The 21634-nt window shown below is 30.2% G+C and overlaps 3 protein-coding genes across 3 annotated transcripts; all 3 read right to left on the bottom strand.

Annotated features, from left to right (window-relative positions):
* Positions 1–35: 35 nt before the first annotated feature.
* LOC117924150 lies at positions 36–1037 on the bottom strand. The gene is made up of 3 exons (XM_034842724.1): positions 1029–1037; positions 794–878; positions 36–690 (listed from the first exon to the last, which is right to left on the bottom strand). Exons 1-3 carry the CDS (start codon positions 1035–1037, stop codon positions 248–250), a joined length of 537 nt encoding a protein of 178 aa, XP_034698615.1. The 3' UTR covers positions 36–247.
* A 9917-nt stretch (positions 1038–10954) lies between these two features.
* LOC117923218 (probable histone H2A.1) lies at positions 10955–14462 on the bottom strand. Its single transcript, XM_034841444.1, has 4 exons — positions 14328–14462; positions 14023–14145; positions 12013–12070; positions 10955–11603 (listed from the first exon to the last, which is right to left on the bottom strand). Exons 1-4 carry the CDS (start codon positions 14460–14462, stop codon positions 11155–11157), a joined length of 765 nt encoding a protein of 254 aa, XP_034697335.1. The 3' UTR covers positions 10955–11154.
* Positions 14463–14550: 88 nt separating this feature from the next.
* LOC117923298 (leucine-rich repeat extensin-like protein 3) lies at positions 14551–16176 on the bottom strand. Its single transcript, XM_034841523.1, has 3 exons — positions 16125–16176; positions 15589–15673; positions 14551–15443 (listed from the first exon to the last, which is right to left on the bottom strand). Exons 1-3 carry the CDS (start codon positions 16131–16133, stop codon positions 14971–14973), a joined length of 567 nt encoding a protein of 188 aa, XP_034697414.1. The 5' UTR covers positions 16134–16176; the 3' UTR covers positions 14551–14970.
* Positions 16177–21634: the final 5458 nt, after the last annotated feature.

Raw genomic sequence — 21634 nt, 5'->3', positions numbered from 1 at the left:
TGGAAAGGAAATAGTCATAGAAAGACTTTTAATTTCTTACTTGATGAATGTGGTCAGAACAATCTATCATCTAAGGATGATGAAATCGACATCTATTAGTCCACAAACATTAATATTAATCAATTGGCCTATACAACCTTAATGTCGTGGAAGAGAAAAGAACCGGCCCGAAAGAACTGACTCAACACCCAACTAAGAGAAGGAATTAAGGAACCAGACAAGGACAATCACATTAATGGAGTATGATTCACAGGATGGTGCATGTGGGATTTTCTTTACTAAAGATTTCACAGCGGCAACCACCACAGCTTCTGTTACAGCGACACCCAGAAGTCCAGCCACCAAAGGATGGCACTAGCCTCACATATCCATCATGGGATGGTGGTTGGCACGGAATCCCACAGCCATGGTGGCATGGGCTACCACCACGCCCCTCAGAGCATGGCTTACAGTTACAGCACACCCCAGTTGGATAGAATGGTGGGCACCCTCGTACTGGAGTCGGTGGCTTTTCCTCGGCCCCTTTTGGCTTGTCTGCTGGAGGTTTAGGTTTTTTCTCGAGTACCTCGATCTTCTTGATGGTTTCGCCACCTTCACTGAGAAGCTGCTTTTTGATATTCTCAGGGGAGCTGGATACCACTTTGATCATCACAGCGTTTTCCTTCTCAAAGAAAGTCCAGTCTAGTATTTCTCTTGTTCATAAAATTCAACGCCAAATTCAAAACCAACAACTCAGTTCTTCATCCTTTCAACATTGCCCGCAACCTCAAAATTATATTTATAAGACTCTCACCAGGAATTTTATTGAGCAGTTTCTTGATCTTCTTGTGACAGCGTTTACACCCTAGATCAACGTCCTTCAGCACCATTATCGTAGCCTGCAATATTATCAATCAAAAAACTAGAAATCATTACAAGAATTAACTATCCAATGTCAGTGGCGCAGAGAAAATGGCAGATAAAAAGAACAAGAAAACAAAAAAATCAAATGGGTGTGAAGGGATTGGAGAGATTAGAGGCACAGAGACCTCCGCCATAAGTGGGAACTGGTCAGCTTAGGCTGAGGTGACCCCCCATTAAATAGACCATACTTTTTGAGTCTTGAGAAGTCAAGTCAAGCCAATCAAATTTGGACACGTTGCATCAGTGGCTGAAGTTTTTAAATAAAAAATTCAAATTTTTACAAAGAATTTTTTAAAAATAATTCAAAATTTTAAATAAATATATGAATTTTGAATTTTATAAAACGGGATTTTTATTTTATTATTTTTTAAAAATAGTTTGTGAAAGCAAAGGCTCCCTATTTCATTTCATTGTGAAGTTTGTCGTTGTATTGGATGGCCCACAATGGCTGACTACCATTTTGACTGCATGTGCTGGCTCTGATCGACCCATCTCACCTTCCTTCTTAGCTTGCATTGAGAAAAAAAAAAAGAAAGAAAAGTTTTATGTCGAGGAGGTGCATGCGCCCCCGACATGGGAACCGTACACGTGTCCATAAATTAAATTTCAAATATCATATGATATCAAAAGATGTCTATAGATCCCGAAATTTATCATAATTTTATTTTTATATTAATTTTGAACTCAATTTTATTAATTAATTTTAATTGATTTTTTTGGCTCATTCACATTTTAATTCTTAATTTTTATTATTTTATATATTATTTTATGATTATTATTATTATATTTTTTATTTTTTTCTCTCTCCTCTCTTTCTTCCTACCTTCCATTTCTCTTCTTCCTACCCTCACCTCTCCCCCATACCACACCCATACCCTCACGTGCAAAGACCATCCCCTCTCTTCTCTTCCCTCTTCTCTTTCTTGGCATTTCCCTTTTTCTTTTTTCTTTTTTTTTTAGTTTTTTTTTTCTTCTCTTTTTTTATGTGGTCGCCCTGTTTCCCTCATTCTTCATCATCTTTTTCTTACCCCCAACACCACTGCCCAGTGAATACAACCACACTCCATTTCTCTTCTTCCTACCCACTCTCCTCTCTTCCCTTTTTTCCCACCATTTTCTCCCTCTCTTCGGGTCTTCCTATGATGTCTCACATCGAATAGGGGAGAATGTTTCTAGCGCTATATATGTAGAGGCTCCTCTTAACCTAGTAAACGCGTTTTAAAAACCGTGAGGGCCCTCTTGGGCCCAAAGCAGACAATATCTACATGGTTGGGTGCGGGTCGTGACAAATGGTATCAGAGCCGATCCCCGACCCCGGTGTGGGGATTTGTTTGGCTTCGTAAGAGGTGTTTATCTGTTTGGCCCCGCAATCCCATGGGACACAACGAGGACGTTGTGTCTGCATGGAGGGGTATTTGTGATGTCCCACATCGGATAGGGAAGCAAGTTCCTGGCGCTATATATGTAGAGACTTCTCTTAACCAAGTAGACGCGTTTTAAAGCCGTGAGGGCCCCTTTGGGCCTAAAGCGGACAATATCTACATGGTTGGGTGCGGGTCGTTACAAATGGTATCAGAGCCAATCCCCAACCCCGGTGTGGGGGTTTGTCTGTTTGGTCCCGCAATCCCATGGGACACAACGAGGACATTGTGTCTGCATGGGGGGGTATTTGTGATGTCCCACATCGAATAGGGGAGCAAGTTCGTAGCGCTATATATGTAGAGACTCTTCTTAACCAAGTAGATGCGTTTTAAAGCCGTGAGAGCCCCCTTGGGTTGAAAGCGGACAATATCTACACAGTTGGGTGTGGGTCGTTACAAATGGTATCAAAGCCGATCCCCGACCCCGGTGTGGAGGTTTGTTTGGCTTTGTCTATTTGGCCCCGCAATCTCATGGGACACAACGAGGACGTTGTGTCTGCATGGGAGGGTATTTGTGATGTCCCACATCGGATAGGGGAGAATGTTCCTGACGCTATATATGTAGAGGCTCCTCTTAACCAAGTAGACGCGTTTTAAAAACCGTGAGGACCCTCTTGGACCCAAAGCGAACAATATCTACATGGTTGGGTGCAGGTTGTGACACTTCCTCCACGACTCCTATACTAGCAGCTGGACCACCTCACCCACACCTCCATTCTTCTTCCTTTCACACGACCACTCACCAGAACACCCAAACGACCCCCCATTTTTTTTTTTTTCCTTCTATTCATTTCCTCTCATTCTTCTTCCTGCCCCAACTCCCACACACAAGTGGTCAACTCTCCCGTCTCCTTTTTTTTTTCTTCTCCCAACTCCCACACACGTTGCCCCCAAATTTTTTCCTTCTCGATTTTTTTCTCCATATTCTTCCTCCCCCACAGCACACACTCCACAACTCCACCCAATCTTCCTTCATTTTATTATTATTATTTTTTTCTCTCTTCATTTTCTTTCTTCACACCACTTCCCATCTTCAACAATCTTTGTCACCATTGCCAACGACGTGATGCCGACGCTATTTTCGAGCTGTTCCATCCTCCATTTTCTTGTTATCTTCAATTTTTAAATTTTATTTATTATTATTATTATTTCCGACACTGTTCCATCCCCACATTTTCTTATTATCTTCAATTTTTTAATTTTATTTATTTATTTATTATTATTATTATTATTTCTGACACTGTTCCATCCCCCATTTTCTTATTATCTTCAATTTTTTAATTTTATTTATTTATTTATTTATTTTTATTATTATTATTATTATTATTATTATTATTATTATATGAAATTTGGACTAATTTATTATTGGTGAATTAATTTAGAATTTGTTAATTTGGGTTAAATTAGTTATAATTTATATGATTGTGTTCATTTGAATTATTTAATTTGAATATGACACAATATTGTGGTATATTTTGGATGTGAGTTTACATATTAAATTAGGTTGATTTTGGTTGTGGATATAAGTTTGCATATTAAATTGGGTTTGGATTATGAGATATTAACTTTAGGCCTAATGTGATTTATTTTAATTTATCTTGTTTTGGATTTGATTAATTGAGCTTATATTTTAGCTATTAATTTGAAAATTTTATATTAGGGTATATGACTTGTGATATATTTTTATTGGGTTATATTTGTTAATTTGGACCCATTTTTAATTGGTGAAATTTGTTGGATTAATTTGAAATTTGAATTTGAGTTTGAATATCTTTTGCGAATTTTATACATTTCTAGATATTTACATTTGAGCTATTTTTGTTTTTACATGAGCTCATTTTGTAATTTTGTTGGCTAAGTACGAATTTATGACGCATGGAGCATGGAATTTTATGGAAGAAAGTGAGATTCAAAAAGTTATAAAAAGACATTGAACTTTTTATAAGCTTATTTGGGTAAATATTTTATTTCTTACTTTTATTTGGTTTTATTTCTATTAGTTCTTGTAAATATTCGTTTGTATATATTTATTGAGTATATACAGAACTGAATATCGAACAAATCAGAAATTTTGTTTAAATAAGAGGAATAATTCAGTAAATATGTTTTAATAAAATAATAATTTTAAAATATTCTTTTTAATAAAATAAAGTTTTTTTATTAATAAAAATTCAAAAAAATGCATTTAGAAAAATCCAAAAGAATTGTTTTGTTTTTTTTTTTTTAAATAAATTCTTTTTCCTTAATTAAAATAGGATTAAAAGTAATTTTTAGAAGTAAGAGATTGAAATTTTTTTCTTTTTAATTAAAAATTCTCTTGCAAATAAAGTTATTTAAAAAAATTGTATAAATCACTTTTTTTAAATGAAAATGAATCAAAATACTTTTGTAAATAAAATTGTAAAAATTCATTATTTTCTAGTAAAAGCAAGTAAAAATAATTTTTATACCCAAATTAAAATTTAGTAATAAATTATTTTGATATAATAAGTGTAAATAATTTTTTTGAAAATTGAATCAAATCACTTGAAGAAAATATTTTGTAAATAAATAAATTGAAATCACTCATTCAAAATTATTTTAAATAAAATCCTTTGAAATTTCTTGAAAACTAATTATTTTAATATTTTTTTATTTAGTTCAATAAATCATTTTGCATAATTCTCTTATTATTTATTTTGTGTATTCTTGTAATTAAATTTTATAATTATTTTTGTATATATTGATTTTCACCATGACTTGTACATACTCATTTATATGATTATTTTTCTTAATATTCATAATTAATTAATTAATTGTCACAATTCGTTTAGTAGAGGTCGTACATATACGGGCTTAGAGGGGTGCTATGGCTCACCACCATACCTTTCTAATAGGTAACCTGACCCCCAGACTCGACTTTGATATTTCACAGACCTATTTTTCATTCAGGAGTCACACTTAGTGTTTTTCTTTCTTATTTTGTTTTTTCCTTTAAAAATAAAACAAAAATAAGTGACGACTTCAAGTCTTTAAAAAAAAAAAAATCAAAATTTTCACAAATAAATAAAAAATGAGTCGTTCCATCAAGTGGGAATGCATCGTGAAAAATGTAGGGTCTACAGTGCCATAATATGAATTCCATGATTAAGATTTATGTTTGTTTTTTAAAAACCTTTCTTAAGTTAAAAAAACATTTGTTTAGTAGTTTTTAAAAAATAAGGCTTTTGAATAAGTTATTTTTATATATATATATTTTTTTTTATTTTATAGAAATATTGTAAATTTTATTTATATAATATTAATTAAATTTAATTCAAGTCCTATTAAAATAAAAATAGTTTTGTAATTATAAATAAATTAAAAAATAAATAATTTTTTAGTAAAACATGAATTATAATATTATTATAATATGCATTTTTATATAAAAATATGGATATTAACCCCTTCAAAAAGCATAATTATTTTTTAAAAGTGAATAATAATAATAATTTAAAATAATATTTTATTTAAAAAAAATTAAAAAAAAAAAATTTTTTGAGATACAAATAAGTCAAGTTTTTTTTTTTTTTTATCACATGCACATATTTAATAGTGAAATAGTGATATAGTATTTTGAAATATTTTAACTTAATTTATAACTAATTGGATAAGTCTTTTAAGTTTCAAATTATTTTTGAAAATTATTAAACTTATTAAGAAATTCAATAGAAATTGTCATATAATTTGAAGCTCATTTCTTTAGTGGAAAATTTTACTATTGTAGACTCCTATTTTTGGGGGCTATTTTTATCTCCATTTTTTTTTGGCCAGGTGGAGGAGTTTATGAAGAGCACGTGCCCTTTTTGGAGAGGCTACTAAAAATGTGGCAGCTCATCTATTAGTGGAGGTGGTTTTCTGAAGAAGGAATCAGCAGGTGATAGGTGGAAAGGCTCTTGCAGGTCATTTCCGTTTGAGAAAAGAGCTTTAGAGAGAGAGATGATAAAGGAGTTTTGGGAGGAGGGGGTATGTTAAGGTTTTGGAGATATTTTGCTGAGAAATATGAGAGATGAATGAAAGTGAGTTGAGCATTTTTTTTAGGGATGATTTTTTCTCATTTTCTGGAGAGGAGAATCTTAAGATTGAAAAATGATGGATGATCTGAGCAGGTTATCCGTGGGTGCTTCATTTTGGAGAGATTGAGAGAGAGTGAGTTGGATGTTTTGAGATAACTGGGGAAAAGGGTAAAGAGAGAGCTGGAGGAGAAGCAGCTAAACAAGCTTCACTTGAGGAGCTCGGGTATGGCCACTATGGGTACCTTTATTTTGGATTTCTTTGTTTTCCAACCTTGTCATTGTTGATTTTGAGTATCGTTTGTTGATGGCTTGGGTATGGATATCATGTCATGTATTTGTTTTTTTACTATTGATCTTCAAATTGTTTGGTTTGGGTCATAATGTGTTCATGTTTCATTTTTAATTGGTTTTGTTGAGATTAGTGTGACTCCGTTTTAGTTCCTCTATGAAATGCTCGCAACCATGTTTTGATCCTTATTTATAATACATTTTGGCTCACTCACCTACATCTAAGTTTGTTGGTTGAAACATGAAATGTGGCTTTCACTGGTTCATTTTTGTTTTGTTTTCTCTTTTTCTTCCCGCTATGTTTTCTTGGTTATTCTCCTCTGTTTTCTATGGGTATTTTGGGTGCATGGCATTATGTATATCACCAGTTGATGATGTTAGAGATTGGCTACTGGACACTTGGATAAGCTAGTGAAAGAGTTGATTCAGTGAGCTTGATTGCTTAGACTACTAATGGCACTACAAGAAAAAAGATATATGGTGACATTTATAATAAGTCACTATAAACATAGGGTGTCACTACAATATAGCGTCACCTTATCCACTGACACCATAGAGGGTATCAATTGGTGACATATTTCGAAGCGACACCAAAGCAGATAAATGGTGACACATTTAGAAGTGACACCATATATTTTTAGTGATACTTAATTTGATATAGAGTTGTATGAGATATATAAGGTGTCATATTAAATGCATCATCTTTGAGTTATGGTGTCACGTTAAATGTATCACCTTTAATTTATGGTGTCACATCATTGTAAATGATTATGGAAGATATGGTTGTTTTTTGTTGATTAGTTTGTAGATTTTTGTAATGCTTACTAATAAATAAGACCAACCTGTGTAAATTGTCCATAAATATAATAATCATATTATATTTAACTTATATTTTCATAATGCTTATGAATTAACTTGTAACACATTACATCATCCAATAATATTTGTATATCAAATGTTCACAAAATAATAGTACATCAAACACATCAAACCCACCAAAACTAAAAAAAAAAGTGAATACACATTAAAACATGATTTAGAAATGTTAAGCTTCCCAACATTCATGTATACCTACATTTCATATGCATAAAACCGGCTAACCATAAAATGACACAAGAGTTGCATCCAAAAACCCAAAATTCTCAATTCTAAATAAAGTAATGTTTATGTCCAATAATGTATGACATAAGAGTCATATCTAAAAATCTAAATCTTGTTGCCTCTTTCTTCTTTCTTTTTATTCTTCATATTGTCCTCCCAAGAGTGTATACCTGCATTTCATAGTTTAATGAGGTTTAGAGTTCTTATTGAAAATAAAAATGTGATGTTATAAACAATAAACAAATCTAAGTACTAATGTTTTCTTTTTCTTTTTCCTTTTTCTCGTTTTGATATAAAAATGGTTCGTAAAGAATAAGTAATGTTATACAATACCAATGGAAAATTCAATCATATAACAACTAAGGGACTTACCATGAATGATCACGATACATCAATATGATTCATGATTAGTTATAACACAAAAGTAATCCATTCTTCTCTAATTTCATCAAATTCTACTTGAGAATATGTTTTTTTGTCATCAAACTGAAATCAAATGAGAATAACATTAATATCACAATAATTGGAAGTATGAAATTATATACAATTCATTAAATGAGTAAAACCTTTAAAGCAATAACTGTAAAATCAACAATTATTTCTTTAATGAATCTTATAACAAAGTAGTCACATTTGAACTCAAATAAAAACAATTCAAGAAAATAAAAAATAAATCAAAACTACAAAATCAAAATATAAATCTAAAATTAAAAAAAAATACTAATTTTCTACTTAAAATTTGCACTTTTTAATTTTTTTTATAATTCATTTTGTTTTTAAAAATCATTTTTAACATCTAATATATATATATATATATATATATTTCTTGGAAGGATTTTTTTAATTTCAATATTTTTTAAAGTTCATTTTGTGAAATAACAATGTCCATTAAATTTCATCTCAATTATATAAAATAAAATTTTAGTAACAAAATATAAAAATGTTTTCAACTACTAATATGATAAGATATGATATTATAACAAGCATGAAAATTGTGCATATAAGACAAAAAAATCTAATTTTTTTTATTAAAAAATGTTAAGAGAAAAATTAGAATGAGAAAGAATCAAAGAACTTTTCATAAACATTATTGATTTTTTAACCATAACAATTATTAATATATTGGTTCATTTTTAAATACTTTCACAAGAATATATTTTAACTACAAGTTATTTTAATTTATCAAAAGATTTTTAGGAAATGAGCTATTATCCATTTATTATTATCTTATTTTTCAGAAAATATTTTCAGTCATTTCATACACGTTTTCAACTACTAAAATTATTGTTTTTATAGAATAAACAAAGAAGCATACACTTATCCTCCACTCACTAAGTCAACTATTACAATCACCATAATATTTTATTCACCTACCAATATCTCATTCCATTTAGATAACTCTCTCAACAAAATCATTTTTACAATACTTTTTACTCTCCTAAGATATTGAATATTTTATTCCATTTAGGTGACTCTCAACACAGAGGAATGTCTTCTTAGGTTAACTGAATAAAGACTTTTTTTATGTCTTTATTAAATATCAAAGAAGTCTATTTTTATGTCTATTATATATATAAATCCTCTTATTTTCATACAAGAAATTTCCATTTATGCCTAAATACTTTTAGAAAAATCATTGCCAACAAAATTTTATTTTTAAAATTATTCTCAACATTCTTATTTTAAAAAAAATTATCACTGGATTATTTTCAAAAAAAATAGTCCTAAAAAAATTAACCATTTATAACCCAATTTAAACTCAAAAATTATCCCCAATATTATTTTATATTCCTAAATATTTTCAAACAAAATAACAATTATTAATATTTTGATTCATTTTTAAATACTTTCACAAAAATATATTTTAACCACAGATTATTTTAATTTATCAAAATATTTTTAGGAAATGAGCTATTTTCTATTTATTACTATCCTATTTTTCAAAACATGTTTTCAAGCATTTCATTCACATTTTTAAATTTCAAATCCTAAAATTATTGTTTTTATAAAACAACAAAGCATGTAAATTTCAACTACTAAAATTATTGTTTTAATAGAATAAACAAAGCAATATACACTTCTTTTCCATTTACTAATTCAACTATTACAATCACCCCAATATTTTGTTCACCTACCAATAATTCATTCCATGTAGGTGACTCTAAAAAAAAAGTCATATTTATAATACCCTTTACCACTCCGATACCCAATATTCTATTCCATTTAAGTGACTCAATACAAAGAAAGTGGGAATGTTTTCTTAGGTTAACCGAAGAAAACCCTAAATAACTTAAGTGCTTTTGGATTAATTGAGCATCATCTTGTAGTAGATGTCAATCTCTGTTGTTAAACTTCACCAAAAAGCTCCTAGCACGGTGGAAAAAAATATCAAATATAGTCAAGTCTTCCATAAAATATTATTTCATGTGAAAAATTACTACAAACTAGTGTATCTCTCATTCTCAATTAGACAAAATTTTCAAAATCATTCATTTTTCTTGTTTTCATTTGTTTTGGGGCTTATTAGCAATGAAACGAAAAATATGTTAGAATGTTAAACCTAGTTTTTACTTCCCTGGAACTCGACAAAAAACACCATTTACAAAACCCACATCATAGATATACTAAATCAAGAGATATAAAACAATTGTACTAACAAATATTTTTGCATTAATAAAAAAAAATGAAGATGATAGATAAGGGATTTTGACTTACCCGAGATTTTACGAAGCAAAGAATATCAATTTTGGGTGTGCCGACCATGGGTGTGAGAAAAAGGAGAAGAAAACGATGGTTAGGGTTAAGCAATAAGATATTTTATATTAGTTAATGTATATATGGAAACAATGGACTTTTCATAAATTGTTCCTACTCACTATTTTTAAAAAGGGCCCATTGAGTTATAAAATTTAAAATTTTTTTATTTCATATGGTGTCACTTCCAAAAAATGACACCATAAATCTGAAATTAGCATCATCTAACTACCCTAATTGAAGATTTTTTATATGATGTGTCACCTTTATAAATTTTAAGCTCAATGGTGTCATTATTTTAAATGTGACACCATAAATAGTGACATCATAAATTATTTTTGTAGTAGTGTGGGCTAACTTTTTTATCCATTTCTTCATACAAAAGTGGAGCATTATCTATGCTTGTCGTGCAAATTATGCTCTCATTTGGGCAGTCGACTATCTCATCAATAATTGAATAAAAAATGGTTTTTCATATCATGGCTAACTTTTATGGATAAAAAAAAATCTGAGTAATGATGAAAAGTGGAAATGGAGACTTCTAATAGCATCCTCGTTAAATGTTGTCCCCATGACAAACTGAAGTTAGCACTGGTGGCGTTTTATGAGAGAGATAAGAAGAAGACAAGTCTTTCTCTAACACAATTGATAAACTAAGCCTTTCTAGGAGACTTGGTGGCCTTGGATGGCGACTTGGATTCCTTTGCTGCCTTGTCAGTCTTCTTTGGCAGAAGAACATGGTTGATATTTGGAAGGACACCACCACGAGCAATTGTGACACCAGCTAGAAGCTTCCCAAGTTCTTCATCATTTCTCACAACCAACAAAACATGCCTCGAGATTATTGTATGCTTCTGGTTATCCCATGCTGCATTTCCAGCCAACTCCAAAACCTCAGTAGCTAGGTACTCCAGCATGGTAGCGAGGTAGACTGAGGCACCGGTTCCAACGCGTTGAGAATAACAACCTTTCTTGAGGTATCTGCCGATACAACCAACCGGGAATTGAAGACCTGCCTTAACAGGGCAGGATACGGGTTTCTTCTTGGGACCACCGCCCTTCCTTCCTCTGGCACCTTTCTTCACCTTTTCAGCGGCCTCCACTTCCCGGGTACAATCAGCGAAAAATCAAAAAAAAAAAACAAGAAGCACCGTCCAAAACGGGCAATTCGATATATAGAGATGAAATAGAAATATAGATGCAGATAAATGAACAACCCAAAACATAGTATAACTAACATCAGAGAAAAAAAAAAAAAACAAAAAAAAAAACAAAAAACAAAATGGCTCATTAAATGGAAACCCATTCCATGTTGAAATCAATGGGTTCCAAGACCAGTGATTTAATCATCTCCTGCTAAAGAGTGAGCCATTTCATATCAAAATATGAAAGAAAAAGAATGCAACATCATATCCATTGCAAACAAATCAAACAGTGATCAGAATCCATCAAAAAACCTAAAAACCAGAGTGATGAAGAGAATAAATAAGGAATATGCCTTAAAACAGTACCTGAAAGTGCTCTTCTAAGCTCTGTTTTCGCTTTCTCTAGAATTTTTTCCCTTTGCCACTTTTTTTTTTGTTCTCCCAACTCTCACCCTCACCTGCTAAAAAAAGACTCTTCCTCTCTCTCATTCCTCTCTTCCCGTTTTTCTGTTTCTCTCCCCAAACAATCCCCATTTTGCTCCGGAACTCAAAATCTCTATATCACTTCCTCTGGCTTTTCTCTTTTCGTCCGATCTGGCCGCCAAAACAACTCACCCATGCCCTGCTTTCCTTTCACTTCCGGTCCCATTGGCCACCCAAAAAACAACTCATTCTCTGGGTGGTCAGAAAAAAAGGATTCCTATCCGAGGGGTCCACAATATGATTTCTAAAATTCATTTTTTTTAAAATTCACACACTATAAAATTTTGAATAGACGATTTCTAAAAATTCCTATCCCTTTTTCTAAAATTCATCTTCAAGAGACGATTTCTAAAAAAAAATAATAATAATTAATTTTATTTACTAAATTTAATATGTAAAAAATTATAATTATTGAGATATTTATCAACAATAATATTTATAAAAATATAAATTGTGTTTAATATTTAAATATTGATTTTTGTTATTATTATTTCTTTATTGATGGTTCATATGAACAAGGTTATTGGTTTTTTACATTCATGATAATAATTGTTTTTTTATCATGGTTGATACTTTATTAATTGATGGGATATTTATTGATTTTTTAGTATTTACATAAACAATATTATTGGTTTTCTTATAATCATGATAGCAGGTGATTTAGATTCTTTAGTATTAAAAACATTTAATAATTAAGGATTGACCTGGTGTTTATATTTATGGTAGTGTGTATTTGAATTTTAAGGCTTTTATTTGAATATATAATTTTTGAAAAAATGATTTCTTAATTTTTATTTATTTTTTTATTTGATTGAAACCTATAATATTAAAAATTGAAAACCAATGTTTTCAAAACCAGTCCGGTCATCAAACCGGAAAAGTTACTGGTTCACGGTTCCTGGCTAGATTGGTGGTCGAACCGCGGTCAAACCGGTGACGTCATAAATATGTAATTTATATATTATTAAAATTTAAAATAATTAAAAAAATTAAAAATATATATGAATAAATTAAAAATCAATAATATTATTTTATATCTTTGATATTATCAAATTAAATCATATTAATATTTTAAATTTTATTAAATGAAATATGTATATTATTTAAATGTGAATATATTAAAAATGAAAATTTAAACTAATTTTATCATTTTTAAAAATATTATATTATTTTTCTTTCATATTATAAAAAATATTAAAATCTAATATATATTGTTTTGTTTGGCATATAAGATAACAAAATGTAAGCAGCCGAGTGGTGTCCTAGGCTGATACCATCTTGGTAGAGGCTTGTTATATTTTTTTCATTGATAAATTGTTAGGAATCCTACATCGGATTCTAAGAGGAAATATGATGCAAAGGATGCCTATAAAAGCCATCCTCACTTGAGGGCAAAGCATACCTGGGCTCAAGACTTAGCCCATAAATGTGTGGGGGTGGATGTGGGCTTTTTAGCCCGAAGCATTTAAACCCAAAGGAAACATTCCATGTTTGCAAATAAGGGGGTTAACTTTAACTGTTTGGTTCATTTAGAACCGTATGATTCCATCGGATCATCGGTTCAACCGTTGGTTTAGGCGGGTCCAATACCTAAACGGTTTAATAGAGCAAATCGGACCGGCAATGCGACCGGTCGACAGTTGAACCGGTCGGGCCGGTCCGATCCGGTTTTTAAAAACATTATTGAAAACAAATAAAAAAATTATATGACAAAATGATTCCTCAAATTTCTCTTAATAAAAAATAGTTAATCATTTTTTTTAATTATATTTAATTTTCTTAGAATTACATCCAATCAGCATAAAGGATGTCACCGTCCCAGTTTAAGAGATCACATGGCCATGAAATAGACCGGAGTGACCTATATATGCAGCCGCCATAATTAGTACTCACCCACAAGTAGATTAATCCACAGAATATATACAGAGCCCTTTCAGCTGACAGTGGCCCCCTTAATGTATATCTCTGGTTGCTTTCAATCAACCTCCTTCCTCTAACTTTTTCGTTTTTCTTTGCCTGCAGGTACATTTCATATATTTAACTTTAAGCAGCTTCATTCCTTCATCAAATGAGCTTCTTCCAGGTTGGGACCATATGATGGCACTAGCCTTACATATCCATCATAAGATGGTGGTGGTGCGGAATCCCATATCCATGGTGGCAGGGGCCACCACCACGTCCCTCATAGCATGACTTACAGCTAGCACACTCCAATTGGATGGATGAATGCTAAATACCCTGGTACTGGAGGTGGCGGTGGCGGTGATCAAATGAGCTTCTTCCAGGTTGGGACCATGTGTTGATGATGCTATGGATGCATCCCTCCCCCTCATTTCTTTACGTACAATCATCAAGATATTAGTCAACTTTGGTCCCTCGTTACTTTCTTTACCTCAGATTTGAATACGCGATTTCTTTACATACAATCATCAAGAAAATACTTGTTTGTGTACGTAGTGAATGCAGATACATGAGACATTGACTTGCAGAATTGTATAGAACCTGAAAGATCATAAAGTTCACAAATGGTTGCAGAATTCTCCAGTACCAGAGTTCCATACCAGTACCTTGTGGGGTATTCTGAGGATTGAAACATTCAGGGCGTCTTCCAAAGGGCCCTTACAAAAGGTGCTTTTGATAATCTTTTTATTCTTCTTTTTAAGTGAATTATAAGCATCTAAGGATGAAATCAACGTCTATTAGTCCACAAATATTATTGGCCTATACAACCTTTATGTTGTGGACGAGAAAAGAACCGAAAAGAACTGATCACCGACTCAACACCCAACTGAGAAGAGGAACTAAAGAAACTAGACAACGACAATCACGATGGAGTATGATTCACATGATGGTGCATATGGGATTTTCTTCACTAAGGAATTCACAGCGGCAACCATAGCTTCTGCCACAGCGACACCCAGAAACCCAGCCATCATAAGATGGTGGTTGGGGCGGAATCCCACATCCATGGTGGCAGGGGCCACCACCACGTTCCTCATAGCATGACTTATAGCACACTTTAATTGGATAGATGATTACTGGATACCCTGGTACTGGAGGTGGCGGTGGAGGTGGAGGTGGAGGTGGAGGTGGAGGTGGCGGTGGCGGTGGCGGTGGCGGTGGCGGTGTCGGTGGCGGTGGCGGTGGCGGTGGCCGTGGCGGTGTCGGTGGCGGTGGCGGTGGTATAACCTCGATACACGTGATGATACCGCAACCTTTGCACATAAGCTTCGTTCTGATCATCTCAGGGTAGCTGCATACTACTTTGATTATCACGGTGTCATCCTTCTCATTGAAAGTCTGGTCTCGTATTTCTCTTGTTCATAAAATTCAACATCAAAATCAAAACAAACTACTCATTTCTTCATCCCTTTAACATTGCCCATAATCTCAAAATTCAACTATACCAAACACACACACACACACACATATATATATATATATATGTAAGACTCACACCAGGAAATTTACAGAGCAGTTTCTTGATCTTCTTGTAGCAGCGTTTACACCCTAGATTAACAACCTTTAGCTTCATTCTCGTAACCTGCGATATTATCAATCAAAAAATTAGAAATCATTGCAAGAATTATCCAATAATGTCAGTACGTGGTGCGGAGAAAACAGCAGATGAAAAGAACAAGAAAACAAAAACCTCATTCCAGGTTCCAAAATAAGTTTGATATTATAATATACTATTTTGACAACAAACAGTTTTCAAAACATGTTTTTACTTTCTTTTTTTTTAAAGATGTTATCGCTTGTTTTCTATGGATAATTTTTTAAAATAATTATAAGGAAAATAAAAAATTATATATAAAAATTATTTCAATCGAAACCAATAAAATTGTAGTAATCTGACGAGTAATAAATAACAGAAGGCCAAACCCGAATGATATATACACGGCGGATATATATAAACTAGCGAGAAAATAAGAAATTCAAATGAAAAAATCAAATGCGTGTGAAGGGAGTGAAGAGATTAGAGGAACAGAGACCTCTGTCATAGCTGTGAGAGATGGGATCCGAGCTCAGAATTCAGAATCGATCGGTTTATTAAATAGACCAAACTTTTTCAGTCAACCCAATGAAATGTGGAAATGTGGCACGAGTGAGCTCAAGTTCGTATCATCATCAAGTTTGTTGTTATGTCGGATATTTTTCTATTTTTCATCGTTAATTATTGTACGAATCACAATAATAAATTATAAATGGAAAATCATATCTTAAAAAAGCGATTTTAAAAGTCTGATGGCCCACAATTGTTGAGTCTACCTCCTTTTGTCTGCATGTGCTGGTTTGATCAATCGATTCAATCCCTCCCACCTCTGGCGCTTCGAGGGACCCCTCTCACCATCCTACGGTTCCCCCTAAAAAATGAGATTTTTTACAAGAGTCCGTGATTTTAAAAAATAATTTCTAAATTATCACTTCCTTCACGTTTTTCTATTTTTCATCGTTAATTATTGTACGAATCACAATAATAAATTATAAATGGAAAATCATATCTTCAAAAAGCGATTTTAAAAAAATTATGTGAGAAATCATCTCTTACGATTTTTCACAAAAAAAAAATAAAAATTAAAAAGTGAAAAATCCTTTCTTTAAGAGATGATTTCAAAAAAATAAAAATAAAAATCAAATCAAATAAGAAATCATCTCTTAAAGAGGCGATTTTTATATAATAAAAGGAAAAAGTAAATTATAACTGAAAAATTATATCTTTAAAATATTTTTAAAAATAAAAAAATAAAAATTAAGAAAGGAAATTTTTTTTTTTCAAAAGATGATTTCAAAAAAAATAAAAATAAAAATAAAATCAAATGAGAAATTATCTCTTAAAGAGACAATTTCCATATAATAAATTTTTTTTAAAAGAAAACACGGGAAATCAGATATCCACACAAAAAAATACATGAGCTTTGGGTCTATTCTTCTAACTGCCGCACCTTCTTTGGTTGTTGTAGTAGTAGTCTTGCTTATGAGATGGGCAGTGGGAGAAGGACAAGACAACACCTTCTTTGGTTGTTGTAGTAATAGTCTTGCTTATGAGGTGGGTGGTGGGAGAAGGACAAGACAACGATATCATCTACCAAATGTCATTTCTTTCTACCAAGCTTCTTCTATGTTGTAATTCCCCTTCAATGAATTGGATTCATCCATCTGTTCTACATTCTGTGATAAATCAAAAGGGCATGTAAAACATGAAAACCCAAATGACTTTTTTATTTTATTTTTGTGTGGTGAAAATCGTCTTTTGAAGAAACGATTTCCAATTGCTTAATTTTTATTTTTTATTTTTGATGAAAATTGTCTCTTCAAGAGACGATTTAAAACATATATATATATATATATATATATATCTCTTATCAAAAATCCCTATATTAAGGGGATTTGAACCCCAAAAAAAAGGTATGCTTTTCAACTCACCTTACCACTAGACAAGTTTGTCCATTGTTAAATATGAAGCAATACACATATATATTCAAAATCATCATATAAAGGAAATATTAAAAATTTATTTTAGAGTGCAAATTAATTATAATTAAATGCAAAAATTTCTTTTAATTGATAATCAAAAATATAAAAATTATCATGATAATTTTCTTCATAGTGTTTTTAATATCATTAATAGATTAATTAAATATTAAAAAATTTTACATATATCACAATTTATTTTATATCATTTAATACAATTGAATTAAATGGATCATAATTTTAATATTAATATATATTTTAAAATTAGACATATTATAATCAAATACCATAATATTATTATGAAATAATATTTGATGTAATTTAATAATAATCGTACACTTATAAAATTCATATTTTTATCGATGCATATAATATTATTATCAAATATGATAAATCATATTATATATATATATATATATATATATATATATATCAAATTCTTTAATAAAACAACTTTAAAATATCTATTATACTTTTAATTATATTTTTATGATGTTTTTCTTATATTTTTTAATTTTTTGATTAATTTTAGACCTACCAATATTTTTTTCCAAAATATCCGTTGATATATCTAATATATCCGTAAAATTGAAATACCGATATATTCGTGATTACCGATATTTTCATTTTTGGGTGCAATCAATGATTAAAATATCGCAATCGCCAACATCACAAACACCACTGGCAAGTTTGCTCTTTGTTAAATAACATGCATCAAACATCTATATAATATATATATATATATATATATATATATAATATATATATATATATATATATATATATATATATCAAAAGTTAGAATATAAACAAAATATTAAAAAAATATTTTAAAGAATAAATTAATTATAATTATTTTATAATCAAATGAAATTTTTTTAATTTAATTGATTAGCAAAAATATAAAAATGATTATGATAATATTCTTCATAGTGTTTTTAATATATTAATTAAAAATTAAAAAATTATACATTTATCATTATTTATTTATTTTATATTATATCATAATTTTAATATTAAATATATTTTAAAATTAAACATATTATAATCAAATATTACAATATTATTATGTACACTTATCAAATTTATATTTTTTTTATTGACAGGTACAATATTATATATGTGTATATATTAATTTTTCAAAAAAAAAACAACTTTAAAATACTTTTGTAAATAAAATTGTAAAAATTCATTATTTTATAGTAAAAGCAAGTAAAAATAATTTTTGTGTCCAAATTGAAATTTGGTAATAAATTCTTTTAATATAATAAATATAAATAACTTTTTTGAAAATTAAATCAAATCACTTGAATAAAATATTTTGTAAATAAATAAAATGAAATCACTTGTTAGTTGAGGGTGTTGGATCAACAGCCAGGAATTATTCTCGACCAACCCAACCTCAAATTTCAACCAAACATAAACACACCGTTAGTTGAGAGAAAACCGGTTTCCATGTCACTTTCATTTTTGTTATAGAACAAACTCTCCTTAATGTTTCTCCATTTTTAATTATTGCATTGCTCTCATAATCAACCTGCACACTTTGCAGCAAGGAGGAAGTTAGCATAATGCTTGAAGAATTCTAGAGATAACTTCACCTGGAAGGCACAATTATAGAATGTAATATCGCCATTTTTTACCCTAATCACACTCTGCAATGCCACCAGCAAACTTCAAATGAAATAAATATTTTAGTACAGTCCTGGGGTTTCACTTTTTGTAAGGAATTGAAATTTGGGAAATGAAGGCATCTTTGAATAATGGTTTTATTTGATTGAATGGGGAAAGGATGGTGTCCAAGATTACATCCACCGCAAGTTATGACAAAGGTGTCGATGTTTGGATGTGGACTGCAGATACATGAGACACTGCACAACTTGCAGAATTGTTTTAGAACTTGAAAGATTACAAAGTAATACGAGGATTGTAGATTTAGATGATGTTTATTTTTTTGGCTTTTTGTTGAAAATAATTTATTTTTAAAACGTAGGTTGTTTGTTTTTTTCTTTTTCATAATTTATTATAAACTTTTTACTAAATAGAAAAAGCCAAGATATATAGTTTTTTCTAAATAAAAAAAATAACATATTGGTTTTTATTTACTTTTTAATACTTAATAGAAATAAAATACTACAAAAACAAACAACTTAATATTTAACACTATTAAGTATTAAAGTTCGATTTAGAATTAAGTAAAAAAATAAACACCACCTTAGTCTTTTATTTTTTACCAACTCTTTAGAAGAGTCCTGTTAGTCTACAAAAGGAGGTTATCCTTCAACTCTCAAAATACCAATTTTTCATAGAGTTCTTCTAAACTTTCTAGCATTCTGCTTCCCTCTCCACTCATTCATACATCTATCTGGAGGATAAATATTTTAAAACTTGAACTGTACACTTCTTACTTGTAGAGTGCATGTATTCAAGGCGAGATTTACTGGTTATTGAATTCAAGAGGTAAACCACTAATACCCTAATGCATCAAATTCGTCTTCGAGAATGGTAGATCTATTTCAAGGAGAGTTGTCATGCCTCAACCTATCCTCGATAAGTTTCTAATTCCTAATTATGTTATTTACTTATGTGTTTTTGGGCTAATCCTTTGTTTTAATACCCTTAGAACAACATCTCCATCCTTTCAACATTGCCCACAATCTCAAAATGCATTCAACAACACCAAACACACATATACCTACATACATACATACATATATATATATATATATATATATATATATATATATATATATATATATATATATATATATATAACACCAAGAAATTTATAGAGCAGTTTCTTGATCTTCTTGTAGCAGCGGTCACACCCAAGATCAACCTTCAACACCATAATCGTACCCTGCAAGAACAAATACCCACAAAGATATGGCAAATATATAAAAAAAAATAAAAAAAGACCAGCTAAAAAAATATGAAATTCAGGTGAAGAAATCACATGGGTGTGAAGGGATTGAAGAGATCAGAGGCACAGACACCTCTGGTGAGCTGTGAGTAATGGGAACTGAGCTTAGAATTGAGTTGAAGGAAGAAAAAGACTGGTTTCTTTATTAAGTGGGAACGGACCAGGTTAGGCTGAGGTGGCCCCCCTTGGTTGATCAAACTTTTTGAGTCTTTGGATGTCCACCCAATCAGATGTGAGAAAATACACTTTTCCCAATTATTAAACATAAACACCCATGTAAATAACTAAATAGTATTTAATATACTTATATAGTGGAGTTATAAATAAGTTATTAGTTAATTAAATATGAAAATTTTAAAATTTGGAAATCGGAGAGTGAAGAGAACACTCTATTAAAAAAATAATAATAAAAATTTCAAATGCAAAATAGAAATTACCGAAAATTTTATTAGAAAAATTATAATAAAACAAAAATTTTTACATAGTGAGGAAAAAAATGATGAAATTAAAATAAATAAATAAACTAAGAATATTAAATAGATTTTATGAAAAATTTTGTTTGTTTTTATATTCTATCTAAAAGTTTATATATATTTTTATTTAAATCCTTGAGAATTAGTTTTTTTTTTTTGGTAAATAACATTGAAATGAAATTACTTTTTATCTTTTAAAACTAGAAATTAAATTTATATGTTTAAGGAGAGGCCATGTTTAAATAGCCTTACTGGTAAAATTGATCAAAAGTATACAAATTTTGAATGAAAATTTGAAAAATAATAAAATAATAAATAATACAAGCATTAAATTAGTCGTTACAAAAAATAATAAATGCATAGTAAAATTAGTAATAGAATATGGGCGAATAACAAATAGGACTTAAAAAATAAATAGTGAATATCAATTTAGAGATGAAAATTGTATTTTATTAATTTTCAATGCTCGAAAATATATTAAATTATTATGATCTATACATTTCAAACATATTCTACGACACAAAATAATAATCTATGCCCATTTATTTATTTTTATTTAAAAATAGTTAAAAATTTATTTATTAACTTATATTTCACTTGAATGTAATTACTCTAGAAAAGACAAAAAAAATAG

The sequence above is a fragment of the Vitis riparia genome, chromosome 10 (assembly GCF_004353265.1).
Source record: "Vitis riparia cultivar Riparia Gloire de Montpellier isolate 1030 chromosome 10, EGFV_Vit.rip_1.0, whole genome shotgun sequence".
NCBI classification, from domain to species: Eukaryota; Viridiplantae; Streptophyta; class Magnoliopsida; order Vitales; family Vitaceae; genus Vitis; species Vitis riparia.
This window is presented reverse-complemented; position numbering and strand designations above follow the sequence as displayed.